Source organism: Hyperolius riggenbachi, chromosome 3 (genome assembly GCF_040937935.1).
Source record: "Hyperolius riggenbachi isolate aHypRig1 chromosome 3, aHypRig1.pri, whole genome shotgun sequence".
Classification (NCBI taxonomy): Eukaryota; Metazoa; Chordata; class Amphibia; order Anura; family Hyperoliidae; genus Hyperolius; species Hyperolius riggenbachi.
The window spans coordinates 379094031-379107401 of NC_090648.1; the positions used below are offsets into that span (position 1 = coordinate 379094031).

At 45.4% G+C, this 13371-nt stretch overlaps 2 protein-coding genes across 7 annotated transcripts in view; one reads left to right on the plus strand and one right to left on the minus strand.

The window, feature by feature from the left end:
• Positions 1-8924, plus strand: part of DUSP16 (dual specificity phosphatase 16) — a 57750-nt gene extending 48826 nt beyond the window's left edge. For all 3 annotated transcript variants that reach the window (XM_068277305.1, XM_068277304.1, XM_068277306.1), the window contains one exon: positions 1394-8924. In XM_068277305.1, coding sequence (XP_068133406.1) covers positions 1394-2504 — 1111 coding nt within the window. In that variant the 3' untranslated portion in view covers positions 2505-8924. The remainder of the gene's footprint in view (positions 1-1393) is intronic.
• The window catches only part of BORCS5 (BLOC-1 related complex subunit 5), a 75841-nt gene continuing 68417 nt past the window's right edge, over positions 5948-13371 (minus strand). For all 4 annotated transcript variants that reach the window (XM_068277307.1, XM_068277309.1, XM_068277308.1 and 1 more), the window contains exon 6: positions 5948-8887. The gene's annotated coding sequence lies outside the window, so the exon portion shown is untranslated. The remainder of the gene's footprint in view (positions 8888-13371) is intronic.

Below are 13371 nucleotides of genomic sequence, written 5' to 3' on the forward strand. Positions count from 1 at the left end.
ACTGTGGGCTCTAGAGGGTGCACGGCCTTATGACCGTTTCACAGGGTGTATGCCAAGCTTTATCCGAGTCCGGTGTGCACATCTTATACAGTGGTTGCAGGGACCCACCCTTCTGAGCATTATCGCCCTCAATTGATTTAAAGGATACATAAGGCAACCTAAAAAGACAAATTTTACTCACCTGGGGCTTCTTTCAGCCCCTAGAAGTCTTATCAGGTCCCATGGCAAAGTTTTGCTCTGCACCAGGCTGCCATTGTCCCCCTCCGTAAGATTCTGACCCGTGGCCTTCTGTGCGGTTGCACGTGCACCTCTTGTGATAACACTCCTGTAGCTGGGAGCGCTCTTTAATTGCGCAGTTCAAAGCGCAAGTGGCATGGGAGCGCATTCACGAGAAGCAAGTATGCGCAGAAGACCACAACCCAGCCACACGTTGACAGCGGCGGCCTGGAGCAGAGCACAACTTCGCCATGGGACCTGATAGACTTATAGGGCAGGGGTCCCCAAACCTTTTCTGTCAAGGACCGGGTCAACATACTTCAGACTGCTGGGGGGCCGGAACATACATAAAATGATTTTGAAAAACATGACATTGAATCTAGGTATTGATTTTCCCCAATAATGCACGGAGGAAAACTCCCAGCAGCAGCCATTCACTCATGCGGCGCCTAAAAACATCTTTGTGCACCAGACAGTGAAGCATACCCTGGTGACAACCTGCCATCCAGTTGGACAGCAGAGTCACCAGATGCAGAATTGGTAGCCAGCGATTTACTGTTCGCTGGTTTCTACAGTATGTGGATGGGTGGTTCCAGCACTGCTATTCTATATGAGGGCCATCGATATATTAAAAGGTGCAGTGGGCCACGTCTATAAGTTATACATTTTGTGTATGGGGGGCCAGTGAAAAAGCCTTGGGGGGCCGTAGTTTGAAGACCACTGTTCTAGGGGCTGGAAGAAGCCCCAGGTGAGTAAAACTTCTTTGTTTAGGTCACCTCATGTATCCACTGGGATCCTGGTCTCCCCTCTTATCCACAGGCCAAGACCAAGGTTCGCTAAATCACTGCAACCACCTTCACTTATCCAAATAAGGACATTGTTCCCCAACATTCCCCACATGGTGGAAGTTGCTCCATCGTGCACAGTGTTGTCAATTTCTATAGAGACAGTACATGCTCAGGTATCCCCAAGCAATATGTCTGTACGGCGCTTTTTCTCCGTAATGACCCCCAAAGGATTGGCTCTAACCTGAAGGAGCAATACAAATAGAGCATGTGTACGTCCTTTGAAATAGAATGTAATACCCAAAGTATCAGTTGTAGGTAGATGGGAAGCTCCAGGGATTCCTCAAAGCTTCATGTCAGACCTTTTGTGACCTGTCTCTCCTTCTCCGCAGGTTTGTCAAGGAGAAACGACCGACCATCTCGCCAAACTTTAACTTCCTGGGACAGCTTCTGGACTTTGAGAAGAAAATCAAAACTCAGGCTGGACAGGCACCTGCGGTCTGCAAACTGAAGCTACATCTGGACCTGAGCAGCAGCAGCAGTGATAACTACCTGGCGCCCTCCACCACGGAGGTGCTTCAACCACAGAGCTCACTGCAAGCTCTACCTACCTCAGAAGAACCACCACAAGCCTCGTACATTGAGGAAACTCCACTTCTGCAAGGACTCAATGGACTTCATGTCTCACACAGGGAGAAGTTAGAGGACAGCAACAAAATAAAACGTTCATTCTCTCTGGACATCAAATCCATGTCTTATTGCAGCCTGTCCAGTTCGACATCTATTGCCTCAACTTCAGAGGACAGTAAAGAGTTCTACAAGGCTGCAGAGAGTGGCAGCAAGAAGTGCCAGTTCTCACCTGTGGAAGAAGTCTCTGAGCAGACACCAGAGGCCAGTCCTGATCAGGAAGAGGCAAAGAAGGTTCCTAAAGTGCCCTCTGGATGTCGGCAAATGGAAAACAAACATCGTCAGGCACAGCTGACATCATCTAGAAGTAGCTTCCTGTCTCAGCGATCCTTGGCGGCCCCTCTTTTCCGTAGTGGGAGCATGGAGGACAACCGCACAGCCAACTTTTTGTTTGGACTTTCTAGCAGCCAACAGCACCTTTCTAAGCCAGCATTGGGCCTTAAAGATTGGCATTCTGACATATTAGCAACTCAGGCCTCATCACTTACTGGTAGCTGGTACTTCACCTCTGACACCCCTTCTCACTTTTATTCTGCCTCCACTTTGTATGGAGCTGGAGCTTTCACCACCTACAGCTGTGGCCAGTTGCCGACAGAACCCTCTTGTGCAGTGCGCAGGAGGCAAAAGCCCTGTGCCCGCGGGGACTCTAGGCGCAGCTGGCACGAGGAGAGCCCCTTTGAGAAACAGTTCAAGCGCCGCAGCTGCCAAATGGAATTTGGGGAAGGCCTAGTAGACAGCAGATCACGAGAAGAACTGGGCAAAGTGGGTAGCCAGACTAACTTCTCTGGCAGTATGGAGATCATTGAAGTATCCTGAGACTGTTTATCACGAGGACTGGGTGGAGCCAGCTAGCTGGACTTCTGGGGGTTTCTAATTAAATTTTATTTTTGTGCTCTTCATCTTGTTCCCTGTGAATCTGAATTGGGATACTGAGTGTTGTGTTAGGGAAACTTGCTAAGAGAGTGTGTTAAGTAACTGCAATCTGTGGTCATCATGTGCGGGTTCTCAGTGCACCCTCAGGCCAAAGGAAAACTTGGCCCACTATTCAGAACATTAAAGTAGAGTGCAAAGTTTTTATAGGTTTAGAGAGCCTTGCTGAGCACAAACAGCCTTTGCTGAGGAACAAGCCTGAGCATGCCTGTCTAGTAACCTGCAGTGCATGCTGAAACTTGTAGTGCTTAACTTCCAGGCTGAAAGTGTCTATTGCCTAACCAAGAGTGTGGACATGTCCAGCCAGTTGGTGTTTACACTTTTTAGGCAGCATTTGGCACAAATGTGGTGCTCTGCAAATTTCTCTTCAGTCCTCTGCGGGCATCTGTGTTTAATTTAGTTTCAATAGAAGTTTAAATCTGTCATTTCTTTGTACCAATCACAGCGATACATAACCAAAATGGACAATTTTGTTGATTTTAGGATGCTAGAAGTTGAAATCCTCCTTCTAATAGATTTATCTCCAATGAAAAGTAAAATCCTTAATATAAGTTATATCTCATAGTTAAATCTGTTAAGTTTGGGTTTTTAGAATATTTTTTTTTTTTCCCTCTGTAAGATTCGGAGATTGCCCAGCAGTGGAGAACCTGAAATTGCTGTTACTTATTGGACTGATAGTGGGGGTGAGATTTATGTGGAGCCTCTCCCGATTACAGCAGAGATTTGGGATTTTAGATGTTTTAAAAACTCCCAGTTTACTTGATAGGTAAAAGCTAGATTTGTGTTTGAGGTTTTCTCTGTTTTTACCTTTGAAAAAAAATGTATGACTTGGGAGAAGCTTAGACGTCAAAGGACCAGAACTACCGGTACCTAAAACTGTTCTTCACTGTTTGGGTGCTGGCAAGCTGAATATTAAACTCATCTTTGCGGGAGTAGAAGAGAGAACCTGTAGGAGACATAAGAAATCTGTGGGTAATTCAGCAAACCTGTACTTGCCCAAAACTGAGGAGGATTTTAGAAAAAACCTGAGGTAGAATTAAGCCTAATAAGCCAATAGTCTATGTGCACCGCCTGCACAATGTCTGCCCTAGACAGCAGAAATGTGTGAGGGAGCATTTGTATATCAGAGAGACCTGAGTCTTGTGGCACTTAGGTAGACATAGGTGTTACCCCTTAAGCTACTGGTTTATTAGGATAAACTGCAGCACAGGATTAGGAATTCATGGCTGGTATTTAATTAATCCCTCTTGGCTGTATCTGTTTGCAGGCTCAGTAATAAAGGATAGATGCAGGTATGCTGGAATGTGTAATATTTTTGGATGGAGCTCAGCCACACCTGTGGCGTTGATTGGAGGCCCGCATGACAGCTGGGTGAAGATGACAGTAAATTGTCATTTGTCCTGGGATGATGTGACCAACTAACTGTTCACCAAATGTCTTATGATTGGAGAGCAGATGATAAGTTTGGGTTTCCTGCTGCAGATGGGATACTGGATGCAGAGAAGTTTGAAATGTTGAGTTCTAGGTTTGAAATGGGAGTTTAAAGAATGTCACTAAGCTGTGTAAGAGTGTAACTTGTTCTGTAAAACTTTCACGTACCGAAACAGTCCGGTACACTGGTATAAAACCTCCTGTGTTTTATGTTTTTAAAGTGAGGCTGGGATGTCACAAAATGTAACTTACTTTGGCTGTCCATAGACATTAGATGGAAGCAACACATGCAAAACAGAACCTCACCACCATCTTTCTCTATCTCTTTCCCCTTAAGTCAATACAAATTCCTAACAAAATGGAGGAGCATTGCAGAAACTTGCAGCCCGGCAGTGATAGTGGTTTGGTAAAGTTTATGACCCCACAGGCTCACTTGTGAAAAGACTATGAACCCTGGCTCAAACACACAACTGCAAACTAATTCCATTTCTAAAATGAATTAAAAACGCATATTGGTCACGTCTGCAAATATATATGGGAACCTGCAGGACTTTGTCAAAACTATCTCTGATAGTAACTTGTGACGGGCTACATGGAAGGACCTGACACTGCCTGACTATACACTGCACTCAGTGACAATGCCTGACTATACACTGCATTCAGTGACAATGCCCGGCTATATGCTGCACTCAGTGGGTGGTGACAAAGCCTGGCTATAAGCTGCACTTAGTGGGAGGTGACAATGCCTGACTATAAGCTGCACTCAATGGGTGGTGAGAATGCCTGGCTATACGCTGCACTGAGTGACAATCCCTGGCTATAAGCTACACTCAGTGGGTGGTGACAAAATCTGGCTATATGCTGCACTTAGAGGAAGGTGACAATGCCTGACTGTCAGGGGGCGGTGACAAAGCCTGGTTATATGCTGCACTTAGTGAAAGGTGACAATGCCTGGCTATAAGCTGCACTTGGTGGGAGGTGACAATGCCTGGCTATACACTGCACTCAGTGGGGGGTGACAATGCCTGGCTATAAGCTGCACTTAGTGGGAGGTGACAATGCCTGGCTATACACTGCACTCAGTGGGGGGTGACAATGCCTGGCTATAAGCTGTACTTGGTGGGAGGTGACAATGCCTGGCTATACACTGCACTCAGTGGTGGGTGACAAAGCCTGGCTATACACTGCACTTAGTGGGAGGTGACAATGCCTGGCTATACACTGCACTCAGTGGGGGGTGACAATGCCTGGCTATACACTGCACTCAGTGGTGGGTGACAAAGCCTGGCTATACCCTGCACTTAGTGGGAGGTGACAATGCCTGGCTATACACTGCACTCAGTGGGGGGGTGACAATGCCTGGCTATACCCTGCACTCAGTGGTGGGTGACAAAGCCTGGCTATACACTGCACTCAGTGGTGGGTGACAAAGCCTGGCTATACACTGCACTTAGTGGGAGGTGACAGTACCTGGCTATACATGGTGCACAAAGGGATATGATGGTGCTTGGTTATAAGCTGCACCGAGGGGGAGGTGGCTGTGCTTGGCTATATGCTGCACTCAGTGGTAAATGATGGTGAATTGCTAAAAGCTGCGTAAAGAAGGGAGGCATGGGAGACTGTCTGGCTATATGCTGCAGCCAGAGTGAGGTGACTCTGTCTGGCTATACACTGCACCCACCCAGAAGGCTTTTATGTAGCTCTGCTCCCAACATATGCCCAGATCCAGCCAGTTCCAGGTGTTTTCATTGCAGAATATGAGGCCAGTGACAGATGTAGCCATGATACTGCTGTTTGCAGACATAGAACTTTCTCTTATTTAACACTAACTGGAATTATCCCCCAGCTAACATACAAATACTACCATATTTTCCCTTATAATGAAAGTAGCCCTCCTATGTACTTTCATAAGTTTATTTCATCCGTTCTGGTTTCATTTTAGAAGCAGGTATAGTTTGCAGACTTGCTGGGTACTAGTTTTTGTTTTCATTTACCTTATACTCCATGTGCTTCATTAAAAACAAGTTCTGACGATTTTCACCAGTGGAAGCAGCTATTTGATGTGCTGGTAACCATTCCAGATCAGAACGTTTAGCCAGAGCCAGCCTAAGAGTGGGGCTCACAAGCACACTATCATCCAGAAATAAAGTGCCTTCTGAAGAAAATGCAAAAACTCCTAACTGTTCTGTTGCTGCCGCAGGAGTAAAGTTTTAACAATTGTTGGTGAGCTCAGATATTCTAGTTTGGTCTCAACTAGAATTTTTATTAACTGAAACAGCAGGGGCTAAATAGATTTAAAAACTATCAATAAACTGTCCCTTTAAATCCCCAATTAAACCTTAAATTGATCAAGGCAAATTCTAAACAGCAATAAGGAGAAGTGAATGTGAACGGTGTATTAGAAAAGCTGTGGACAATATTTGTATTATATACCAAATATGAATTTCAAAACTCAAATTACTTCTACCATCTTGTCGGGGGCGTAGCAATAGGGGTTACAGAGGTAGCGACTGCATTGGGGACAGAGGGACAGAGGGGCCCCAAATGGCCCTCCCTCAACTATAGTATTAGCTCTCTATTGGCCCTGTGCTCATAATAATCACCTTTGAATAGCGGTAATCATTAACAAACTGCTCCCCATCCCCTTCGTGCACTTCTGACACTGTAGTTGCCATTGGCAGGTTTTGGTGCACCGTATCAATTGTTATGTATAGAGTGTTTGGGGGGCTCCATTGTAAAAGTTGCATCGGGGCCCACAGCTCCTTAGCTATGCCACTGCATATTGTCCTTTCTGGATGAAGCTTGTGTGCGTGCCAGTCAGGTGTGACCATGTGGCACCAAGAGTAGGAAGAACAAAGATGCCAGACTTTTTTTTTTTTTTTTTTTTTTTTTTTTTTTTATTTTGGAGATGTGAGCAGGGTTTGTATGTGCTGCTCCCTGGTATTTTGCTATATCAAACTACAAGTTAGGGAGCTCACACAGATAAGAGTAGCCTTAGGGCCCTTTCACACCAGCTGTGTTGCATTTGGTTTCAAAAACCAAATTCAACACAGCTGGTGTGAAAGGGCTCTAAGGCTTGTGCTTTTCCATGCACAAGTAAAAAAGGCAATCTTGGTTCTGCTGCATTTTTTTCCTGCGCTTTGCAATTTTTGGTGTGAAAGAGCCCATACATGAAAGGTGGGGGAAAGGGCTGCATAAATGTGAAATTGAGCCATAGATAAAGTAGTATTCTTGGCTAAGTTGGCTTGCCTTCCCTGGTCTTATTTTTATTTAAAGGAGCACTACAGCGAAAAAGCGTAAAATTTAAAATGTGTGCAAACATATACAAATAACCTCCCTGGCGGTTTATTTATTTTGCCAGGGAGGCTGCAATGTGTTTTTTTTTTAATTAAAAAAAAAATATTTCATGCAGCCAACTGAAAGTTGGCTGCATGAAAGCCCACTAGAGGGCGCTCCGGAAGCGTACTTTCGATCGCCTCCGGCAATCGAAAGTAACAAGATAGGTCGCAATGAGCGGCCTATCTTGTTTCGCTTTCCTCGTCGCCATGGCGACGAGCGGAGTGACGTCATGGACGTCAGTCGACGTCCTGACGTCAGAGCCGCCCGATCCAGCCCCTAGCGCCGGCCGGAACTGTTTGTTCCGGCTGCGCTGGGCTCGGGCGGCTGGGGGGACCCTCTTTCGCCGCTGCACGCGGCGGATCGCCGCGGCGATCGGGCAGCACACGCGGCTGGCAAAGTGCCGGCTGCGTGTGCTGCTTTTTTCAGAATGTAAATCGGCCCAGCAGGGCCTGAGCGGCGACCTCCGGCGGCATACCCCGAGCTCAGCTCGGGATTACCGCCAAGGAGGATAAGAAGTACATTTTTTCCAGAGTAAAATGAGCCATAAATTACTTTTCTCCTATGTTGCTGTCACTTACAGCAGGTAGTGGAAATCTGACAGAAGTGACAGGTTTTGGACTAGTCCATGTTTGCACATATTTAAAATTTTACAGTTTTTCGCTGTAGTGCCCCTTTAAGGTTGCTTAGAGGAGATGAAAGCCAGGTACCAGAATTCCCACAAGGCACTAGGCAACTGCCTCAGTGGCCTTAGGGGTGATTTGGCTCTTTGGATGGGTATTGAGTAGTAGCAGTCTGCATTAAGTGTGTACTTAGCTGTAGCTGCATAATTCACCTCCCTTCTGCCCACTTACAAACCATATTCCATTAATGTACAAGAAATGGGGGAGCTTTGTTTCGCCAATAACTGTCCTAGCATTATACGCCTATATGGACAGGGGCACTGCAGCCACAAACATAGCTATACTATAGATTTTCACATTAAGTTTAGATGATGAGGTAATATGTGTAATTACACCAATAAACAAAATTGCTTTCATTATCTGCCTTGTTCAGTTTTTGGTTTAGTTGAGCTTCAGATTCTTGAATCTGAGGAGCTCCGTTAATGAACATTCTTATTTTGGTGAAACTGGAATTTGCAGATTTGTCAAATTTTTTTGCTCAACACAGATTATATTACACGCCTGATGTGGCTGAATAGCAATACTGAATCCCAGATACAATGTCTGTCCTTGTGTCACAACTGCCCTTTACCTTCTGTTGGTTTAGCCAGACACATTGTGAGTCAGTTTTGTATGGAGCTGTTTTGTTGTTGCAGGAGAATCCTGTCCAATCCGTCTTCTTTTCAGGGACTCAACTGTTTTGTTCTCACTTTCAAATCTATTTTTTTTTCAGCCCATAAACTGCAATCCTGTATTGGAATCACGGAGGTCGCTCATTTTGTCTGATTTTTTTTCATGTCACTTGTTCAGTTCTGATCTTGAGCCTTAATTTGGAAATATCTTGAACCAAACATTAAAAAAAGAAATACTCTTGTTAGATTCGGAGTCTTGTGGTTACTCTGTCTTATATGAAACACTGCCAGGCTGCGGAGTAAAGTACAACCATTCCAGCAACCAAACCTCACTTTACTGCACTCACAACTACCGTCTTTCCCCGAAAATAAGACAGTGTCTTATATTAATTTTTGCTCTAAAATATGTGCTAGGGCTTATTTTCAGGAATGTCTTATATTTCTATCAGAAAGTGTCTCTCAGCAAACCATTTCCTGTTCCTTTATACTGTGCTGTTCCTGGATTTAAAGGTATGCTGCTGTACTGATCAAACACCTGCCCTGTCACCCCTGCATACAGCTAATAACCTTGCTGTGTGCTGGAATAACAGGACTGGTGCCCAATCGGCACTGCATCGTTGTGTCCCTGCTTGCTGGCTGCCTTTTCCTCCTCTTTAACTTCGGCTAGGGCTTATTTTCGGGGTAGGGCTTATATTTCAAGCATGCTCAAAATTCCAGCTAGGGCTGGTCCACCACCGCAACCAAAACAATTTTAAACATTTTAGCAACTTTTATCCTACCGGCGCCTCTGTACATCTTAGCATGTCAATACATATACAGTGGCTTGCAAAAGTATTCAGCCCCGTTGACGTTTTCCGCACTTTGTCACATTACTGCCACAAACATGAATCCATTTTATTGGCATTCCATGTGAAAGACCAATACAAAGTGGTGTACACATGAGAAGTGGAATGAAAATCATACATGATTCCAAACAGTAAAAAAAACAAAACTGCAAAGTGGGGTGTGCGTAATTATTTAGCCCCGAGTCAATACTTTGTAGAACCACCTTTGCTGCAATTACAGCTGCCAGTCTTTTAGGGTATGTCTCTACCAGCTTTGCACATCTAGAGACTGAAATCCTTGCCCATTCTTCTTTGCAAAACAGCTCCAGCTCAGTCAGATTAGATGGACAGCGTTTGTAAACAGCAGTTTTCAGATCTTGCCACAGATTCTAGATTGGATTCAGATCTGGACTTTGACTGGGCCATTCTAACACTTGGATATGTTTTGTTTTAAACCATTCCATTGTTGCCCTGGCTTTATGTTTAGGGTCGTTGTCCTGCTGGAAGGTGAACCTCCACCCCAGTCTCGAGTCTTTTGCAGACTCCAAGAGGTTTTCTTCCAAGATTGCCCTGTATTTGGCTCCATCCATCTTCTTATCAACTCTGACCAGCTTCCCTGTCCCTGCTGAAGAGAAGCACCCCCAGAGCATGATGCTGCCACTACCATATTTGACAGTGGGGATGGTGCGTGCAGTGTTAGTTTTCCGTCGCACATAGCGTTTTGCATTTTGGCCAAAAAGTTCCATTTTGGTTTATCTGACCAGAGGACCTTCTTCCACATGTTTGCTGTGTCCCCCACATGGCTTGTGGCAAACGGGACTTCTTATGCTTTTCTGTTAACAATGGCTTTCTTCTTGCCACTCTTCCATAAAGGCCAACTTTGTGCAGTGCATGACTAATAGTTGTCCTATGGACAGATTCCCCCACCTGAGCTGTAGATCTCTGCAGCTCGTCCAGAGTCACCATGGGCCTCTTGACTGCATTTCTGATCAGCGCTCTCCTTGTTCGGCCTGTGAGTTTAGGTGGACGGCCTTGTCTTGGTAGGTTTACAGTTGTGCCATACTCCTTCCATTTCTGAATAATCGCTTGAACAGTGCTCCGTGGGATGTTCAAGGCTTTGGAAATCTTTTTGTTGCCTAAGCCTGCTTTAAATTTCTCAATAACTTTATCCCTGACCTGTCTGGTGTGTTCTTTGGACTTCATGGTGTTGTTTCTCCCAATATTCTCTTAGACAACCTCTGAGGCCGTCACAGAGCAGCTGTATTTGTTATGACATTAGATAACACACAGGTGCACTCTATTTAGTCATTAGCACTCATCAGGCAATGTCTATGGGCAACTGACTGCACTCAGACCAAAGGGGGCTGAATAATTATGCACACCCCCACTTTGCAGTTATTTATTTGTAAAAAATGATTGGAATCATGTATGATTTTCATTCCACTTCTCACGTGTACACCACTTTGTATTGGTCTTTCACATGGAATTCTAATAAAATTGATTGTTTGTGGCAGTAATATGACAAAATGTGGAAAACGTCAAGGGGGCCGAATACTTTTGCAAACCACTGTACATACTGCTGCTTGCACCAAATTCTGCCTGGATTTTGACTACTCTATCTGCCTTATTTGTACAGTTTCACAATTGTTTAAAGAGACTCTGAAGCGAGAATAAATCTCGCTTCAGAGCTCATACTTGGCAGGGGCATGTGTGCCCCTGCTAAAACGCCGCTATCCTGCGGCTAAACGGGGGTCCCTTCACCACCCCCCCACCCCCCCTGCAAAATCAACGATCAACTTGGTCATAAATTTTGCTCTTCCTGGAGGCAGGGCTAACGGCTGCAGCCCTGCCTCTCAGCGCGTCTATCAGACGCGCATCGCCGCCCCTCCCAGTGAAGGAAGACTGAGAGGGGCGGGGGAGAGGCGGAGATACGCGTCTGATAGACGCGCGGGAGGCAGGGCTGCGGCGGTTAGCCCTGCCCCAATGCGGAAGCGCTCCCCCGCTGCACGGAGGGGATTTGGGGGTGAAGAGACCCCCCTTAAGCCGCAGGATAGCGGCGTTTTAGCAGGGGCACACATGCCCCTGCTATCTATGAGGTCTGAAGCGAGATTTATTTTCGCTTCAGACTCTAAGTTTATTCATAAATTTTAATTCAACAAATGTGTTATAGTCTTATTTATATGCAGAATGTCTACCAGGCTTTTATTCTGGCATATTTTGGTGAGCTATGACTAAAGAATTGGAGGCTTAAAATTCTTGAAAACTTTTTTTTTTTTTTGCCACTTTTGACTTATTCCATACAGAAATGTCAGGGAGGTTAATGAAAACTACATTATGAGAATATACTCTTCTTGACTGGAGTTGACCTTTTATGAATGGACATATCTTGCAATATAAAAAGGGATTGTGTGTATATGTTACGGCCAGAACCCGAAGTTTGGCCACTTCGGGTTCTGGCCGGCCAATATGCGAAGTTGCCGCTACGCTGCGGCCAATTTGAGGAATGATTCATGTAACATGAATGTATCTTCTGGCCGCAGCGCAGCGGCCAAATGTATCGCAACCTAGTTCATTTAACGACATTAAGCCGGCGGCAATGAAACAGATGAAGCCGCCGGCTTTTGCTCTGCCTCTCTCTCCTTCTCTTACTATGGGCAGCCGGTAGGGACACGCATGTCCCCTCCAGAGTCGTTCGTCGCGGCAGGGAAGCCTGCCGTTCTTGCAGAGCGGGTGCTGGCAGAAGCAATGTCTGCAGCCTCCCTGCTCTGCTTTCCCTGGCGCGACGAACGACTCGAACACGCGTGTCCCCGCCGGCTGGACATAAGAAAAGGAGAGAGAGGCGGGGGGGAGGAGAGAGAGGCAGAACAAAAGCCGGCGGCTTCATCTGTTTCATTGCCGCCGGCTTAATGTCATTAAACTAGGTTGCGATACATTTGGCCGCTGCACTGCGGCCAGAAGATCCATTCACTTTACATGAATCATTCCATTCCTCACATTGGCCGCAGCGCAGCAGCCACTTCGCACATTGGCCGGCCAAAACCCGAAGTGGCCGGCCAGAACTAGAAGTGGCCAAACTTCGGGTTCTGGCCGTAACATATAAGCAGCCTGCTCCCAAATCTTTAAACAAAACCTTTTAATAAATACTTTATTAGCTGCATTCAGGCATTAGACATTGCATAATCTATATTACAAACAGTTGAATGTTGTATGCAGTATGGGACACATCATAGAACAAGTCCAGTATTTACACATGAGCAGAAGGCTGGAGTTTTGTGAAGTGATTTAGCAAACCTGGCATGCTCGCTTTACTTGTCTAGGTCATATCAGAATACAACAAAAATTGCTGAATGGTTAGTGTCAAGCAATTAAAGAACCTAAGCCATATCTTGAGTTCAGAATCATACCGTTAAAAACAGAAGTGAGAAGACTATGGAGGCTGCCATATTTATTTCATTTTAAACCAAACCAGTTGCCTGGCAGCCCTGCTGGTCTCTTTGACTGCAGTAGTGTCTGAATAACACCAGAAACAAGCATGCAGCTAATCTTGTCAGATCTGACAATGCCAGAACCACCTGATCTGTATATGTTTGTTATGGGTCTATGGCTAAAGGCTCATACACACATCAGACCATAGTCTTTGGAAAATGAAAGATCATAGACCAATTTTACCCCCTTCCATGTAGTATGAGAGCCATACTTACACAGTCTATTCTATGGAGCTGAACTCCCCATCAGACAGAAATCTTTGCAAGATGCTGCACACAAAGATGCTGTAGACATTTAAAAGATCAGTATCTGCAAAAGATCTGTTCCTGAAAAAGATCCATTCCTGCAAAATGCATTCATAGTCTATGAGATCTGCAGATCA